Raw genomic sequence first — 17,614 nt, 5'->3', positions numbered from 1 at the left:
TGCACAAACATAAAGTCATGGTTTATTTAAGTTGAGTTTGTTTTATAAGTTGCATTTTGCACAACTTATTCACTGGATATGAGGTTAAAAAAAGTAGATTAATAGAAAAATAGAAACACCTGTTACCCCTGCAGTTCTTGAGGTTTCTTTAGTTGTTTGTGGGTGACCCAATTTTCAGGCCACGTTTTTGAGGCTGCACTTTGTGGTGGTCTCGTTTGGGAGGCATGGAAAGGTGTTTCTAATATTTTTGCCTGCCTCATTTACATATGTGGAGAAGAAAAAATATTAGAAACACACGTCAAGATAATTCAATCCAGCCCAATGGCACAGACTGCAGTCTTAAGCGCAGTGTCATTCACTATATACATATGGACAGAAGTATGTGGACAAGGACAATTGTTAAACATGTAATGGGCTGCAGCGCTTTGATCAACTATTGATATTTTGTGACAACCAGTTAATCTCAACAGTGTTGAATGGAGTTGAGGTCAGGACTCTGTGCAGACCAGTCAAGTTCTTCCACACCAAATTGGGAGATCAAGTTTTTAGTGAAGCTATCTTTGTGTATGTGGGGGGACTGTCATATTGAAAAAGAGAAGGGTCTTCCCCAAACTACTGCCACACAATTTTCTTGAGAAAGCAGATATCTATATGGCCAACAACCCCAACACTGTGCAACAAGCACCAGCTCAGCTGAGAAGGACACCATTTGTTGGCAGGTATGCCTATACGAAACTGCTCACAACGAGGTCTGTGGATTATCTTCAGTTCTTCACCAGAACATGATTTGTAGAAAGAGACATGGCTGTTGAGTTTTTCAGATGTATATGTTTGGTGATTTGAGACCGACAAGCCAAGTGCCATCTAGTTTTAATAAATTCGAGAAAGGGCAGACATCTCCACAGCCGTTATCTCCAACACTCATCAACTCACACCAAAACAATTTAGACTGATTTATAGTGCTAAAGGTAAGAGGAAAAATATGACTTTTTGATTTTGGGGTAAACTGTCCCTTTAGGATTTCATGTATTGCTACAAGCCCAAAACATGAGACAGCTCTGAAAACACACAAAAGTAGAGGTGTCCACATACTTTTGGCCACATAGTATATAGCGTAGAGTGAGAGGGGGAAGTGGAGAAAGTGATGAATGTGTCAGACATTAAATCATTTTTATGTCACTTTTACAGACCTCACGTGCGATTAAAGCAGGAGAGAGAGGGAGGGAGAGAGAGAGAAGGAGAGAGAGAGAGCGAGAGAGAGAGGGAGAGAGAGAGAGAGAGAGAGAGAGAGAGAGGAGCAGGTTGTATAGTCTTACTGCAGGAGTATCAGGGGTAATAAACCGGAGGCTGGACGTGCCCCCTCTCTTCTCTCCTCTCGTCTCCTCCGCAGTGCACTTGCAGCTGAGCAGCTCTCCGGACAGGACGGTCTCATCCTCCTGCTCCTCTTCATCTTCTTCTTCTTCTCCTCCTCCTCCTCCTCTGTGTGTTTTTGTGTGCTGCTGCTGCTGAAGGGGTGCACCGAGAGTCGCATCTGACTCTGGTCCAGAGGTCCCGGACAGGCGCGTGATGGTGCGGACTCATTGATAAAATCCGCTGCCGCTGGAATTAAAATGAGCTCTCCCGCTGAGCGGCTCTCCTCCTCCACATAGCGCTTCCTTCTCTGCACAAGATCTGTGTTTGTGTGACTCCAGCAGGCGACGCAGGATGACTACTACCTTACCGCTGGTGATTTTGTGCGCTTTGGTAAGTAGCCTGTACAGTAACTGATGCGTCTTGGCTGAAATATTCTGATTGCACGTTTTTTTCCTGTTATTTATAGAGACTTTGTGATAAAAAAAACAACAACTCATGTTTAATTTGTGTGACTACTTTTAAAAGCAATAATATTCATTTAATAGCCTAATCCTGGTGGGACTTTGGTAGTGAGTTTTCTTGACTTCAGAGCTAATCATCGCATTTATTATTCCTTTTGTGATGCATGTGATATTTTTAAAATATTGTGAACAGGGTTTTAATGTGTGCTGTATCAGTACTGTGGTGTTTCCCTATAAAAACGTCATATTAAAGGACCATGGTGCCGTTTTTATACCCTACTAAACATGCTGCATGTTGCTAAACAGCTGATTTGCATGTGATATTATTTCCCGGTTCTATTATATCCCCAGAGCTACACACACACACACACACACACAGACACAGACACACACACACACACACACACACACACACACACACACACACACACACACACACGCCCCTACATGCACACTCACACACCTCCCTTTTGGTTTTGAAAAAAAATGTACAGCCTTGCTGGGATTAGTAGATCTTACATTGGGCATCTAGGAGCAGTCTGCAGATAAACTTTAAAACCATTAATGAGAACAAGTAATTTACGTCTAATTTTAGTTTCATATTGGGATATCAAAATAAGAAGAGATAAAGATGCTGCGGCTTATGGAAAGTAAATTGATTCATTAATTTTTTATCTGACGAGCTGTAAATTGTTTGGCTTTTTTGACATAAAACACTTCTGATAGCGTGAAAAAGTTGGAGGACGGTGGCGATAGAGCACAGAGCTGAGAGAGCACGTCCTCCCGGCACTCTGGTATGTCCACAGCAGCTGGTCTAATTGGGCCGTGCAGCTCAGTCATCATGTGAACAGCCCTGGACGTGAGGGGTACACTCTGTTATGACAGCTGGTTTAAAGGGTGGCGATGGTCGGGTGCACTTTGGTAGAATTAAATTTAGAAATAAACTCTCAAATTGACCATGAAATTGAGGGGAGTACAAACCAAGCATATCACAGCTGGGTCACTGTATTGTTGTTGCATTTGTGTGTGTGTGGATGCATTTTCCTGCTGCTGGTGAACCAATTTCCCGCTGATTTTGCCATTAATCTGCGTTTGAGCTGAGTGATTGTCCAGGGAGATGTCACAGGAAAAGGGAGTTGGCGCAGGCAGCAGTCAGGGACATGAATCCTTCTCCTGCAGATTCGAGAGGGAACTCTCATGAGGTTTTGGACTCCATCCAGAGTTCATTTTTGCAGACAAAAACGTGACTTTAATTCTGATGATATGCTCAAAGACAATCTGAGATCTGTGCACAAAATGTTGAGGTAACAGTTTGTAAAGTCAGGAGGAGAAATGCACCTCGAGAGCAGAAAGTGGGACGACAGAGAGGGGGAAATGTTGAGCAGTGAGAATAAGAGAGAGCTGCTGGCTGCTCAGTACATCTGTTTCTGAATGAAAGCAGGGACAGCAGAAAGAAGATGGAGAGGAGGGACAAATGAGAGAGAGAGGAAGAGAAAGATTGAATTGATGTGTCAGCAAATGTGAATTAAGTGGAAATGAGCTTTTGCTTGTTACATAATAAGAGCCACAGGACATGAAAGTGTCTCAGTATAATGATTTTCTTTGTTCTAAAACGTCTGGATACAAATTCCTTTTATTTAACATTGTTGCGTACACACCAGCGGAACAAGCCTCAGTTCTTTTGCCAGCAGGGCTGCGTGGCATTTATATCAGAAAGAGTGAGGAAATGCAACAAGAGAGGAGGGAGAGAAAGAGAGTGATAACGGCAGTAAATTAGACAGGATGGAGAAATTTAAACCATGCATGCAAATAATTATGTTTCTGGAAGAAAGAGACTGCAAATGCATGTGTATTTACAGAGCAATGGCTGCCTGCTGCAGGTATGTAATGTGATAAAATGTGTATCTGTGAAATGCAAGTTAGTACAGAGTTATAAATAAAGACCTGTTACCTAATGCAAAAACAACTTTATCACTTCAGCTGTGAATCCAGTGAGAGTAGAGGTTTGCTTTACAGCAGTGGGCTATCTCCCATTTGGCCCCCATTAACTAAACCCTTTTATTGCACTATCATGGCCTATTATTTGGCTAAAGTTAGGGAAAGTCAATGCAATGTCCGCCTAAGTGACAAAAACCAAATTTAATTTTAGACCCTGAGGACATTTTTGCAAAGTAAGGACATCTTTCCTGCTCCTGACTTTGTTATGGTCCCGTCAGAGGACTGCATTTGTTTTCCAGCGGTTATGCTGTGTTCACATGAAATCAGGCAGATGGCAAACCGGATATCATTCTCAAGTTTGATGATAAAAGTAGGTGAGCCTGGCAGAGAATACTGGTGACAGTAAAATCTTTCTGACATCCTCCATGACTGACTTTGCAATCGGACGTTATGTAGCTCCCACACACAAGAAGAAAACATGGGCGATCAACTAATGGACATTACCAGTACAATTGTATAAAATAATGGACATAAAATGATTCTATTTTTGATAAAAGCATGAAAAGTGGAAGAATTTTAGAGTGGAGCAGATTGAAGATATGATTTTTTTCAGCTTGCCTCGTGTTTAAAATAAAGAAAATGTTAAATCAGATTAAATTATAATCTAAGAGCTTTTATTTTGAAAATTCTGCTTTATATGAGCCTTCTGGTATGATAATGTTACCATCTGGAGGCTTTTCTCTTAAAAACATAGCCTTGTCCAGGCTCTCCCAGTTACCATCAGGGTGCTTTTATTTTGGAAATCCAGCCCTGTCCTGCTATTTTTCAAACAGTTTTTTTGTTTTCCTTGCCGTCCAAAACTGTTTCACGATGATTTCATGTGAATGCAGCATAAGGGTTACAGTTAGACTTAGTCTAAGAGGTGGATTTAAGCAGTTTTGATGGTTAAAGTTAGGATTAAGGTGGTAGAAAATGCATTATTCTCATTAAAAAGTCCTCATATGTAGAGAAGAACAAGTATGTGTGTGTGTGCCATTGCTGATCAGAAGAAGGGGCCGGCGTTTACAGCTCCTCTCACCTTTAGACACTAATTATGACGGCCATGTGTATAATGTTGTGTGCACATGATTTTATGGTAAGTGCCTCGGCCGCAGCGTGTCATGAGTTTACTATTAGAACTGATGGGCCTTCAGGGGAGCCATTAGGGCAGTTTAGACTTGTTCAAAGTGTGTCTAATACAGGTGGAGACAACATGATTTATGATGAGTCCTGATAGCAGGTGGATTTAAGAAACAGCTTGGAAACCTGGCAGTAATTTTCATCAATTTGTTTTGCTGTGTATGTTTAAGTCACAGTGGCTGTGTGCTGTGTGTTTGAATATGTGTCAAAGAGTTGCTCTAATGTACTGTATTGTTGTCCTAGGTGGCGTTAGCGGCGGCGTCTAAGACGGAGCGAGCAGTGCTACTCCCTTGTGACTCCGGTCAGTACACTACCAGTGGAGAGTGCTGCCAGGTGTGTCCACCTGGAGAGGGAGTGATAAAGACATGCGGCGACACGCAGACTGTCTGCGCCCAGTGTTTGGACAGTGAGTATTTCATTCATAAAGTTAAATATTAAGACTTTCAACCACTGTGCATTTTGATCAAACCAAAAAGAAACCCTGACAGCAATTTCTGATAAGGCATACAGTATTAATAAGTTGTCAGAAATGGTTTAAAAGTCTGGTGTGCAGGATTGATCGAGTGGTAATGTTGCAGATTGCAACCAACTGATACTTCTCAAATGTGACATGCATGTAGGACTACGGTGGCAATGGTGATTATTAACTGAAAAAGTTATGAGTATGATATATCTTTTCTGCCAAGAGATGCCCCTAAATCTTACACACTGGCTATCAATACCAACAACTTCTGGGTTGCCAGGTTGTGAAAAATACCTTTGGGTCTCTGTAATACTATCCATCTACGAACAATATTAACATTTACCACTATACAACTGATAAAATATGCTAAATAAAAAAGAAGAGTCGCACAAGCTCCAAGCGGCAGCCTCCGGAGCTGAAAAATGAAGCCATCGTGATAGTATGAAAAACTGCAGCTCCTCCAATGAACACGTAACGCTGGCTCCAACAGCAAGTCAGTCCCCATAGACACCCATGTTAAAATGCCCAACTTTACAGCAGAAATAAAATGTTTACAGCCTGGTACAAAATAACGGTGCTGGTCTCTGTAGCTAATTTAAACATTTATGACAACTCTGAATTTTTATATAACTCATCAGTTTATGTTTTATGAAGTCTTAAATTTATGCATAATTGCGGGGGTGACGTAACGGTAGCTACGTCCATTATTTATAAAGTCTATGACAGACACCAGCCGAAAGAATTTTCCAGCAACAGAAAAGCTGTCTCCATTAACAGCCTTTATCTAATCTGCAACACAATTATAATAAGTTACTTCTTAAATATTAATAAAGCTATTAGGAATAACTTGGATGTTATCTAATTTACATACTCACAACTGAATCTCATTTTCAGTTTCAAGAACTTCTCATTTAAGTTTAATAGACAGATTATCGTAATAGTGTAAAACAAAGGCAACTTCATTCAATAAAACCAATGACACACATTTTGTTTTCTTTGGGAATGAGTATTTTACTTTCATGTAAAAAACCTCAACAGAAGTTACAAATTATGGACTGTTCTTTAAAAGAAAAGTGATACCAAAACCATTCTCTCATTTTCCTACCATTAAGTGTTGGTTTTGTTTTCTACGGTTTTGAGATATTCTCCTCTAAAATTTGTGCTTTAGGTTTGTGGTGTTAAAAATCAAAAATCACATTTAACAAAAACTTAGTAGCTATGAGTCTTTCCACAAACAATATCCACAGACCTCACAGTTAACATATTTTCATCTTTGAAACAATATGGTTCCAATAAAATCTGCTCAGTCGGGTCAAAAAATGTCTCTAATTTTTGTATTTGGCTGAATTAACCCTTTGATAGACTAGATAAGTAACTTTTACCCCAAAATGCTAAACCTTGACTTTACAGAAACTCCATTTCCTGAATTTTGTCAAACCCAAGAGGATTACATTCAACCTGGAGACGATCAAATATAGTGTATACACATGTAAACTGCATGTCATCACCAGCATTACACGTGCTCACACCCGATTAATGCAAAGTCATCCACTTACATCATCTTTATTTATACATCCACATTCATTTTCTGTGCTTTCAATGGCACCCCAGCCCTGAACTTCAAACATAAAGAATGTAAAGCCAAGACAAACTTCTATTGTCCAATTTACTCATTTGTATAAAGTGTCTGTTTTGCCATTATCAAGTGTCCTGAGAAATAAAACAGGAATTCACATGTTTGATGCTTGTAAGTGGGTCCAAATGTGTTCGCTCACAGCTCGGCTCAGGCTGTGAACCATTAACGCTCGCTCTACAGACCAGAGCCGGGAGAGGTGCCAACACTGCAACTTCTCAGAGAAGAAGAAGAGGCAATGCTGCAAACAAATAGTGTTCTTCTCAATTCTGGCGTCTGTCTGTGTCACGTTCCTGCAGCTCTTTTTGCCCTTTAAGATGATGGTGTATGTCAGAGAGCAGAATAGGTCACGAGCATTGCTGCATAGTTCTAGAGGAGCTAAAGAATTGTGGAAAATGTCACACATTCTCTTACCTTTTGAAAGCACCTGCTAATTGTGTCAGTTTAAGACTCTAAGGTGACTGTTGCTGAGCAGAAATCTAAAATTTGTCTTGTTTACACATGCAGAGTGCACTCTCTGCTGAACACTGATTGATTGCATTAATCCACTCACACAGATGCCATATGTAAACACTGGCAAATGGTGCATGTAAACACCCTTTTAACATCAAAACACAATAATATCAACTTGATGTCATTCTCTTGGAAATGATTCGATTTTGAGGGATGTTTGCAGGATGGCAGTAATGCTCTTTGTCTACAGAAAATTAAACTTGAACTTGTGAACTTCTTTGGACAACAGATGCTAATCCCTGCGTCTTGTCGCATTTTTAAGAATCTCAAGTCTGATTTCACCCATTTGAATTTTTTATTCCTCGCCTGGAGCAACTCAAGAGCAGAAAGCCAATTCTCCACATCTAGAGCACGACAGTGCCACCGGGTAAAAAAGTATTGAGAGTCAATTTCACATAAAGCAACTCTTTTCAAACAAAGTCAGTGTTAGAGAAGGTATTGGCGTGAAATTGGCAAAAATGGGTTTTTGTTTAAAAATAAAAGAATAAAAGAAAGTGGACTTCATGCTTTTGCATCAGTGTTGTTAAAAGTCCAGCCACGCCAGGCAATGGGGAAGGAGCAGGGTAATTAATAGTCATCATCAAATGTTGCATATGATAGGCCGGAGCAGGAAATTGGTTGAGTGGATGTGTCTGGAGTCTGTAGAGAAACAAGTCACAGCTTCACAAAGCGTCTGGACTTTATCTTTGCTTTGACGTCACAAGGAGTTTGTCTTGCGCGTCATATTCCTTTTCATATTCCTGCTGTAAACAGTGGCAGACGATGCATAGACGGCAAACCGCAGCTCTATTTTCCTATAATGTGGGCTGGCCCTCAGGACTGTAGTTCTGATGAGTATTTTTTTTTCATTCACTCCCTCATCCCCCACCCACTCCACACCAGCGAATCCCACCAACTCTAGTCGTGTCTCCTCTCCTCTCCATCCTGTACTCTCAGCCAGCATCCCCCCTCCTCCTCCTCTCTGTTGCTATGACTCATCGTCTGTATTAGCAGATAAAATGGTATTAGAGAGCCAGGCACCAAAGGGCACGATCTGCTCATTCATCATGCATACTGTTACATCAATGCTTCTTTACTCATTTGATCCAGCTAATTAAACCATATTGAAAAGCCTATTGTGCCTCTAACAGTGAACAATTATCTTGCTCTGCAGTACAGAAGCGGTATTCACCGCTGATAAACACTCAACAATTAAGCTCAAATGCCCAGGAGGTTGCACTCAATTTCCGGTGCGAATGCATTTTCATTGGTTTCAATATTGTTTTTGTTTCAGCAGATAAAATCTTAATGTACCTGAGGCCCACAGGAGCATATGCCCTAAAATAAGACTCGGTGGGATTTATATGGAAGTTGGAGGCTGAAACACTGACCCTACCTTGAAAACTGAAGCTATGAATACATCTTTTAAAGTGCAGAAATGAATAATTGAAGAGTCAAATTCAACACATCCATTTCCTGTTTAATGGTAAATATGGGTGAATCTTTATTTACCACGACCCCCTCTTAATTCCCCACTTCCTGTCAGAGTAACCCCCCTGATCCCGGCTCGGGACGAGTGCCAGCGTCAGCAGCGCTGAAATATTTATCAGTCTCCTCCACTTTTCCCTGCTGTCATGGGAGACAAGACAACCGGTCCTGCCTCACTTAGTGAACCATTCAGGAAAACTTGCCCTGCAAACTGACTCAAGATCAGAGAGACAAAAGGCAGAGCCTTATGAGCTGAAGTAGTGTTTAAGAAGGGCCCCGCTGGCCGACTGGACTGCAGCTCACGGGGGATTTAAAGTAGGAAGCAAAGTAGAATCACAGCCTCGTCTGGTGAGAGCTGAAAAAGAGCATGAAAAATCGCTTCCAAGTTGGATCATAAGGAATGAAGAAAAGGGAAATTGAGATTTTTCCCTGGCAGGTACTCTGTGGCAGTTTCAGAGGAAGCTTTGTGCCTACATGACACCCTAACAAGCCAACAGCTCAGCACAGGATACAAGAGCAACTGTTGATTGTTAAATTACAACTTCCCTCCTTTGCCCTCTAATAATAGCTTCGGTAATATCCTGAAACACCTGTTTCAAATCTTGAGGTAAGTGGACCAATGAAACGGGGCGATAATTACACACAAAAATGTTTCATGATCAAAAAGACAAATAAAACCGTCATGCAGATTTCCAAATGCTGCTGATTTATCTGCAGTCAGCAGAGGGTCAGGAAGAAAAACGGTCTCTCCGTTGGACCTGCACACGCTTTAGAGTGGCAGAAATGGCCATCCTGGCTAAAAGCTTACACCTAAAGTGCTGATTGTGGAGATCATCGCGCAGTTTCAAGGCCGTCCACAGCTACATTATTGATGACACTAATGGGGCCGAAACACATCAATGTTTGGAGGGGGGTCTCTACGGGCTGAAGTGGCACATTTTAAGTGTACCATCCCCTGCTACACTGCCGCGTTTCTCTTTACTAACAACCATTTTTAGTGTCAAACATGACTGCAAAGGTGCACTGGTCATAACTCAATTGGGGCCAATTAAAAAAAAAAAAAAAAAGATAATATTTTATTAAAGACATCACTCTACCTGATTCTGTGGCCTTTTACTGTCTTCTTTTAGCTGCAAAATGAAAGTGCTGACACATAAATTAGACACACTCCTCTCTGTGCATATGGTCACATTTAGATGTGTTTACACACACAAGGGCTGCAAAGGGGCTCATGCATGCAAGTTTAAATTAGCCTGCTCGCTGTGGGATAATTGAAATGAATGAGGAGAGCTTTGTCTGGTTGAGCTTGACTGCAAAGAAAAACAAAGGCTTCAGGCTCACAAATTCAAATAATCGTTTACCTCTGAGGTGTGTTATTTGTCCGAGGTTCAGTCAGTGTCACCCTCTCGCCTCCAGACAGTAATAAGAGCGAGGGGTGAAGACAGATAGAGGTGGAAAAAGCCCTGAATCTGATGGTTTGTGCATCTATCTGAGAAGGAAACTTAACCCAGTTACATCCCTTACTGCCCCATTTCCTCTGACCCTTCCCCTTCCAGTCGTACATCAGCACTTTGATCTCTAAATCATGGTTTTTAGACTCATGTTGGACGTCTCGCTCACCAGACCACCCTCACAGACTGTGAGTCAAACATTCGAGCAAATTGAGCGGCCACTCTTCCAGCCTACTCTCTACCTGTCTCCACATTACCTCCGTCTGCTCTGCTCAGCCTGCCTGTATAATGTGACAGCTTTCATCGTCGGCTTCTTAGCCGCGCTGCTGTTTACAAGGTGTTTAGAGCTTCAGTCGGTGCCAGCGTTTACTTGCCAGAGCCGCTTACAACGCAAAGCAAGTGCTGGGACATTGCTGCAGGGCTTTTCACACTGACAATATGCTGTTGCTCAACACGACACCCACTAAGCGCTTTCCAAGGCAAACACACACACACACACGCTCAGACATATGCTGATAAGAGCTGCGCAAAAAATGTCTCACGCATCCTCACAGTCATGTGGCTTTATTTACAGTGAAACCCAGCCCCAGTGATTTATTTCTTTAAGACAAATAGCGTCTAACCACTAAAGAGATTTTAAACCAGTGTTAACGTGCTTCACTTTGTGAAATCAGTGGTGAGACAGGCAGTTATTTAACTTTTTACAAGACTGTTTAGACATGCATTCTTGTCTCATGCTCTTATATTGTGAAACTTTTGTACTGGTTGGATGCTAAAGTTCCTGCAGCACTTTGCTGCCACTCTGATTAGAGTAAAACGCCACAAATTCTGTCTGAACTGCAGCTCTCGCAAGGTGACCGTTCTCATGTTAAGCATGGTACAAAAAAAAAGGGATTTGGAGAACAGTGAAGCTGCCTCTGTAGTGATTTTGAGCTGTAGATTTATTTCCCTGTCAGCCTCTCTACTCCACTCCCATCTCATTCAACCACTAAAACACACTCACGGCCCCCTCCTCTCTCTCACTGTATGCATAATTCAGCAGGCATCCAATTATATCTGAAAATAATTCTATATGAACATACAATATTAATAGATTACTTTGAGCCCCTAGGAACTCTCAGTATAAGAATAAGCTAATTCGAGGTCATCACTTCCTCAGCGCTGAACTCTCCCCGAATCCTCCCGATGCAAACGTTCCTGGAGAGCAAATCTGAAGTGTTGGAAGTAATTGAAAAGCAGCAGGCAATTAGTCAGCATGGCTTTTAGCTCATTCTGTTCAGCACTGTTCTCCACAACTCAGCTCTACCCACAAGCCTTGAACAAAATCAATATAATGAGACGAAGTTGTTCTTTAAAATGAGCGTCTTTTGGACACATGCATTGATTAAGAAAGAAGACACGATCAATTTGCAGGACAAAATCTGTAAAAACCGCGTGAAGGACTAGCAAATTTGACCCAGACCAGAGCTAATGTCATTTGATTCACCATTTTGGTCCAGACTGTAATATCCCAACAACGATGTGAGGCATTGCAATGAAAAGTTGTAAAGAAATTCATGATCTCCAGATAATAAAGTCAATAACTTTGGTTATCTCCTGACTTTTTATCTTGTGCCACCATCAAGTCAAAGTATGTTTGCATTGAGGGAAATTACAGCTTCAGCAGCAGCAGCAGCAGTTGCAATACAAAATGGATAAAGTAACCTTGGACATATGCAAGTCTGATACAACAGTGTCAGTAAGGTGCAAATCCAAAATATATAGAATATGTACGATGCCAAAAACAGGTTAACAACATGGCACAGCTCTGGTGGGATATATAAAGTTTGCACATTATCAGATGTTAAGTATTGGTAAGTGTATAAGTATGTGGTCAATACATAATGTTCATGATTATCACTGTTTTGGGGGCTTTTAAGCTCCAGTGGTAATTACCTGTGTTGAAACTTAAACAGGAGGAGACAGAACCAAGCAAATCTGGTCCAGTTTTGATAGTGCTTAGCACCACTGCCTGTGTGTGTGAGAAAGAGAAAGGGAAGAAAAAGTGGAATGTGGACTATTGCACGCAATGTTGTAGGAGTTTAATAATTTGGAATGCGTTGGGTCGGGCCACATTTCGACTCACACTGGCCTCATTCCTGTCTGACACTTGCCACCTCCTTTCCATTGCCTCCACAAGTTTACTTGTGAAAAAACAAAAAACAAAGATAAAAATTAAGCATTTAAAAACTGATTTGGGCATCCAGCACCATGGCAATGATTGATGCTTTGAAGCATTCGGGTGAGCCCTACACAATACTATGGTTTATGACTAAATGCCTGCAAAAATGACATTCTCATCAGCCTTAGCTGTTCGTTGTGTAATAATTAGCAAATGTTAGCTTGCTAACACATAAAACTAAGTTAGTAAAAATGATAAACACTGTTCAGTGTCAAGTTTGGCAGCTTTTTGAGATTTAGTCTTACCATTTAATGGTAAGAACTCAGAGTTTCGAGATCATACCACTCATACCCCATTGGGAAATTCTAGCTTGCACGGCCACTCTCGGTTTCCGAGTGAAAAGCATCAATCATTCTGTTCTCCTCTGCTCTCATTCTGAATATCCATTAGCCCACCACAAACATTTTAGGCCTGTCTTGTCAACACGAACAAAATATACATTTTGTCATATCTTTTTGTCAAAGATCTATTTTTAGCTCGTCATGGAAAAATTATGATTGCCAAACATTTTTCTTCAGTTTTCATTAACAAAGGGAACACTGGTAGAACCCTGATACTTACTAATGCTAATAACAATGCTAATTGACATTTTGACCGTTTATAAGTATTTATTATATCTATCAAAGTCTTTTTCATCAAAATTACAAAAATGAAACATGATTACACACCTAACAAAGAGGTGGTGCAAAATCAAAAGCTCCTTAGTTTCTTCTTAATTGACTTAAAAGCGCAGACATGAGTACTAACCAATCAGAAGCAAGAGCTATTTGAGGTTTTATTGGTCCTAATTAAATATTTTACATTGGTACTATACACCTACTTATTACAAGCAAATTAAGCAATACAAAAGCATTTTTACAAAAAATTCTCTTATGTTTCAATGGCCCAAACAGCATTAGATTCATGGACACTATTTTATCAGTTTTTAGCAATTTTACTCAAAATTCTTAACGGTATGCTAAAATTGTATTAGTGTTTAGGTGGTCTGTCACCAAAAAAATTACAAATTTGATTCAAACGTCTCAGAACTGTCCTATTTAGGTGAAATGTCCCATGAACACTCTATTGCCTTCAAATGTACCCGAGTGACAGCTTGATCACTTGAGCATCCTAACTACAAGTCTTTATCATCTGTGCATCACCATGTCGATGCACCTGCACTTCACTCTGTGTGTATAACTGAGATTAAAGCAGTTTACTCAGCGCAGCACAAACACATTGAGATCGATATCGTAACGAGCACAGCAGGCTTTCGACTCCCTCCCCAACAAGAGCACCTTTCTTGTCCCAGAGCACAAATCACTAAAAGCCCAGTGGATCAATGTATCCTCCCTTCTAATGAATGTGCAGTAAACATGATTAATGCCATTAGACTCTCTGTTTATCTCTCTGTTTACCTCCTCATATTTCCTGCTCTCTCTACATCTTCTAACCTCCTTTACTTTTTGCCCCCTCTCTCGTTTCCTCCGTCTTGCTCTTGTGTCTCGTCTCCTTCGACCTGTCCTCTCATCTGCAGGTGAGACCTTCTCACAGAACTACAGTCACACAGAAGAGTGCAGTCCCTGCACCGAGTGTACCGGCTTGATGAGAATGGAGACGCCCTGCACCGACTCCAACGACGCCATCTGTGTCTGCAACTACAACTTCTTCTTCAATGCGTTATCCGGCCAGTGCGAGCCGTGTACAGTGTGCCCGGTGGGTCAGGGTGTGTACGCGCACTGTGAACATGATCATGACACGGTGTGTGAGGAATGCGTGGATGATACCTACTCTGATCGGGAGAGCTCCCTCGACCCCTGCCTGCCCTGCACCATCTGTGATGAGGAAACAGAGATACAGCTGGCTGTGTGCACACCGGACAGCGACTCTGTCTGCCATGGTAAGTCTGCCACACACACAGATCACACTCACCCCGTTAGTTCAGGCCACTCCACTGGACTCAAATGACTGATGGACTAATCATTCATCAGACAGTTTTGTGGACTGTTGACAGGAGCTGAAATGATCTTTTAATTAATTATTTTGACAGTAGATTTACAGTAGCAGAATTTTTATTCATTTAATTTAGAAAATACTTCCGGCGCATAAATTCAGAAGATTTCCTGATTTTCTTTAAATTATGTGACAGTTAACTGAATATTTTTTATTGGACAAAACAAGAAATTTAAGGAGGTCACCTTGGGCTAAGGGCATTTAGATATAAGATTAATTTATCAATAAATGTATTAATAGAGAAAATAATCATTAGTTATCATTAGCCCTGATTAAAATAAGTCATGGTGCACATATTATTGATTGATTTTTTTTCTTTGGTCATCATGAAAAGCTTACAGAGGTTGGTCATTAACAATATGCCTGTTTTTGGTGAGCCATGCCTGCGCAAAATTGCAGCACAATGCATGCCAGACAGACTTGCGCTGACATCATGCACACGTGGGCAAAGATAACCAGAGTTTAGCTTTTGAGTTCATGCTTAAATCATGTTCTGGTGAGTGGACGAACTATAGGCTTGTAAATGTGCTTGGAAGCACAGACCCTAATTTCAAGCTGTTTTGGTGTCGTTATTTGCTCAGTGTCAGAGTTCAGATGTCAGTGGCTATGTTTACATTACAAGATGTTCCATTTTTTGCCCTCATTCCAAAAAAGACAATACTCCTACTAAGCTGGTTACATGGCTAATGAAAATGAATGTTCCATTACTACTCCTGTTTACATGCAGCAGTGCATACTGCGATTAATCTAACAAGCTGTTTATCAAATCACAATATAGAAAAGAAGAGCAGCTGCAGTTGTTTCTCATTTTGCTTATTTGCATCAAAATACCATTTTTCCAAAGTTTCCTGCTGGTGGTAGACTTGTTTGACTGTGGAAACACAGCCTCACACTTTAATTTCTTCAACCATCATATTTGTGCATATCCAAAAACCTGCTGATTTTTTTTTTTGTCTCCAGTTGCTGTGTTTCTCCTTCTAACCAGAAATGTGGGCTTTCCTTTTGGGCATGCAACTCTGCCATACTGACTTACAAACTGTTGATCTGACTGTATGCAGGCAAGCGGCCATGTGTCACAAATCGCACTAAAATCCCCAGTTGAGACTTACATTCTGGCTGGAATGTATACATGTTCAAAGCATGCTACTGAAACCCGAATATTACTGGAATATCGCACCTCTTAATCAAAAATATTACAGTCGTAAAAAGACATAATTCATAATATCTAAATTCAACATATTGCTTTTTTTTAGAATAACAGAGGAATATTAGTGCACAAGATATTGCAATCAGAGTTAAAATGAACTGAACCAAACAGGTTATAGGTGTGAAACAGACCACATGCTGCAAACTCCCTGCAAACTATGTTGGAGCCATCATATATGTCTCAATCAGGTCTCAATCACATTCAAAATGCTACCAGTGACTCCCACATATATGTGGGAAAAGGCGAGGTCAGAGGTCAGTGCTGGTCATGTTTTGAAATGCCAGGAAGTTGAAAGCTTTAGCATTAAAAGGTCAAAGACTACTGAAATGTCAACACAAAGACAATGAATAATCTGGTCTCCCACATAGCAGAAGGCAACATGCAAGAAGCAGAGTTGAGCTGCTTGTATCCGGGAATACAAGCAGCTTCTAACCAAGGAAGCTGTAAATTCTTGGGCCGGACGAGGCATGAAATCGACCTCATCAGGGGGCTACCAGGCTCAAATCTGGGAGGTAAAAATGTCTGAGGTGGCATTGCTCTCCATTTCCTTGATAAAAATCTGCAATCTTCCTTTAAAGCACTATCAGATAAGTGAGGAGTGTAAAGTTAAACTCGACATCTTAAGCACTTGTAACAAAAACAACCTTTTCCCAATAACAACCCTGATTTCAGAGGAAATTTGTGGTCTTTGTCTGTTTCAGAGAAAAGCTTTTTTCCTTCTGTGTGACTTGTTTTTATGCAAACTTTGACCGAAGAGGCACTTAACGTTGTGGAATGATTAAATGCTTCTAAGAAAAGCACTTAATGGCAGGAGCACTTGCTAACGCAGAGCGTTTATCGATCTCCTGCGCGCATTATAATTTTTAAATGAACATCTCAATAGTGGCCTCTGATATGAATGTTGGGATTTTTACTTGGGCTACAATATTTCTCTTTCTTAGGCTGGCTTGGTTGGGATTTCACGGCCTTAGATGCTGGCAGGCATTTGGGTCCACCAAGCTAATGAACCTCAAAAATCTGTCAACAAAGGTTTTAGTATGGAGGATGTTAGCACCATGTGGAAGGTGTAAATTCCTCTTTTAATAGACTGTAATAGCACTGACAGCCAGTGGAGAAATGGACTGGGGAGATAAGATGAGGAGCGGCAGATGAGGTGGAAGAAGGGCTAATAACATAGACGATGACTTACCACCTTTCTTTCCCTGTGTACCAAACACCGTCAAAGGCACCACATTTGGACTTTTATCCTCAATAAAACATCACCATGGTTATTTCTAACACAAACAAGACTGTGGCCTCTGCTTGACTCTGCATTTTAAATTGTGTACCACCAGGTCAAATTTTGCTGGATTTATCTATAACAAGGCACACAAAAAGATGAAGTTAATTCTCTTCTGGCAAAAACTGATTTAATTTTTTTTTTTTTTTTGCAGTTTTTAGCCATGATAGATGATGTCAGTTAGTTGGTCTGTCCACCTGTTTGGTCCAGACAGAGATATCTCAACAACTATTAGGAGAATTGCTGTGAAAATTTGTAGACATTAATGGTGATCACAGGATTTCTTCAGAATTCTTTCTTTCTTGATCTACTGACTTTTCCTCTAGAGCCACCATGAGTTTGACATTTGTGGTTTGAAGTGAAATGTCTTGAAAACTACTGGATAGAGTGCAATGGAAATTTGGTTCAGACATTCATGTCACATTCAGCATGAATTTAAAAAAAACTTTGGTGACCC

At 40.8% G+C, this 17,614-nt stretch overlaps 1 protein-coding gene across 1 annotated transcript in view; it reads left to right on the top strand.

The window, feature by feature from the left end:
• The first annotated feature begins 1,366 nt into the window (after positions 1-1,366).
• Positions 1,367-17,614, top strand: part of ngfra (nerve growth factor receptor a (TNFR superfamily, member 16)) — a 38,565-nt gene continuing 22,317 nt past the window's right edge. Inside the window, exons 1-3 of the mRNA XM_042505853.1 lie at positions 1,367-1,743; positions 5,175-5,337; positions 14,196-14,558. Of these exons, the coding sequence (XP_042361787.1) occupies positions 1,705-1,743; positions 5,175-5,337; positions 14,196-14,558 (565 nt within the window). The 5' untranslated portion in view covers positions 1,367-1,704. The remainder of the gene's footprint in view (positions 1,744-5,174; positions 5,338-14,195; positions 14,559-17,614) is intronic.

Source organism: Plectropomus leopardus, chromosome 17, assembly GCF_008729295.1.
Source record: "Plectropomus leopardus isolate mb chromosome 17, YSFRI_Pleo_2.0, whole genome shotgun sequence".
NCBI classification, from domain to species: Eukaryota; Metazoa; Chordata; class Actinopteri; order Perciformes; family Serranidae; genus Plectropomus; species Plectropomus leopardus.
This window is presented reverse-complemented; position numbering and strand designations above follow the sequence as displayed.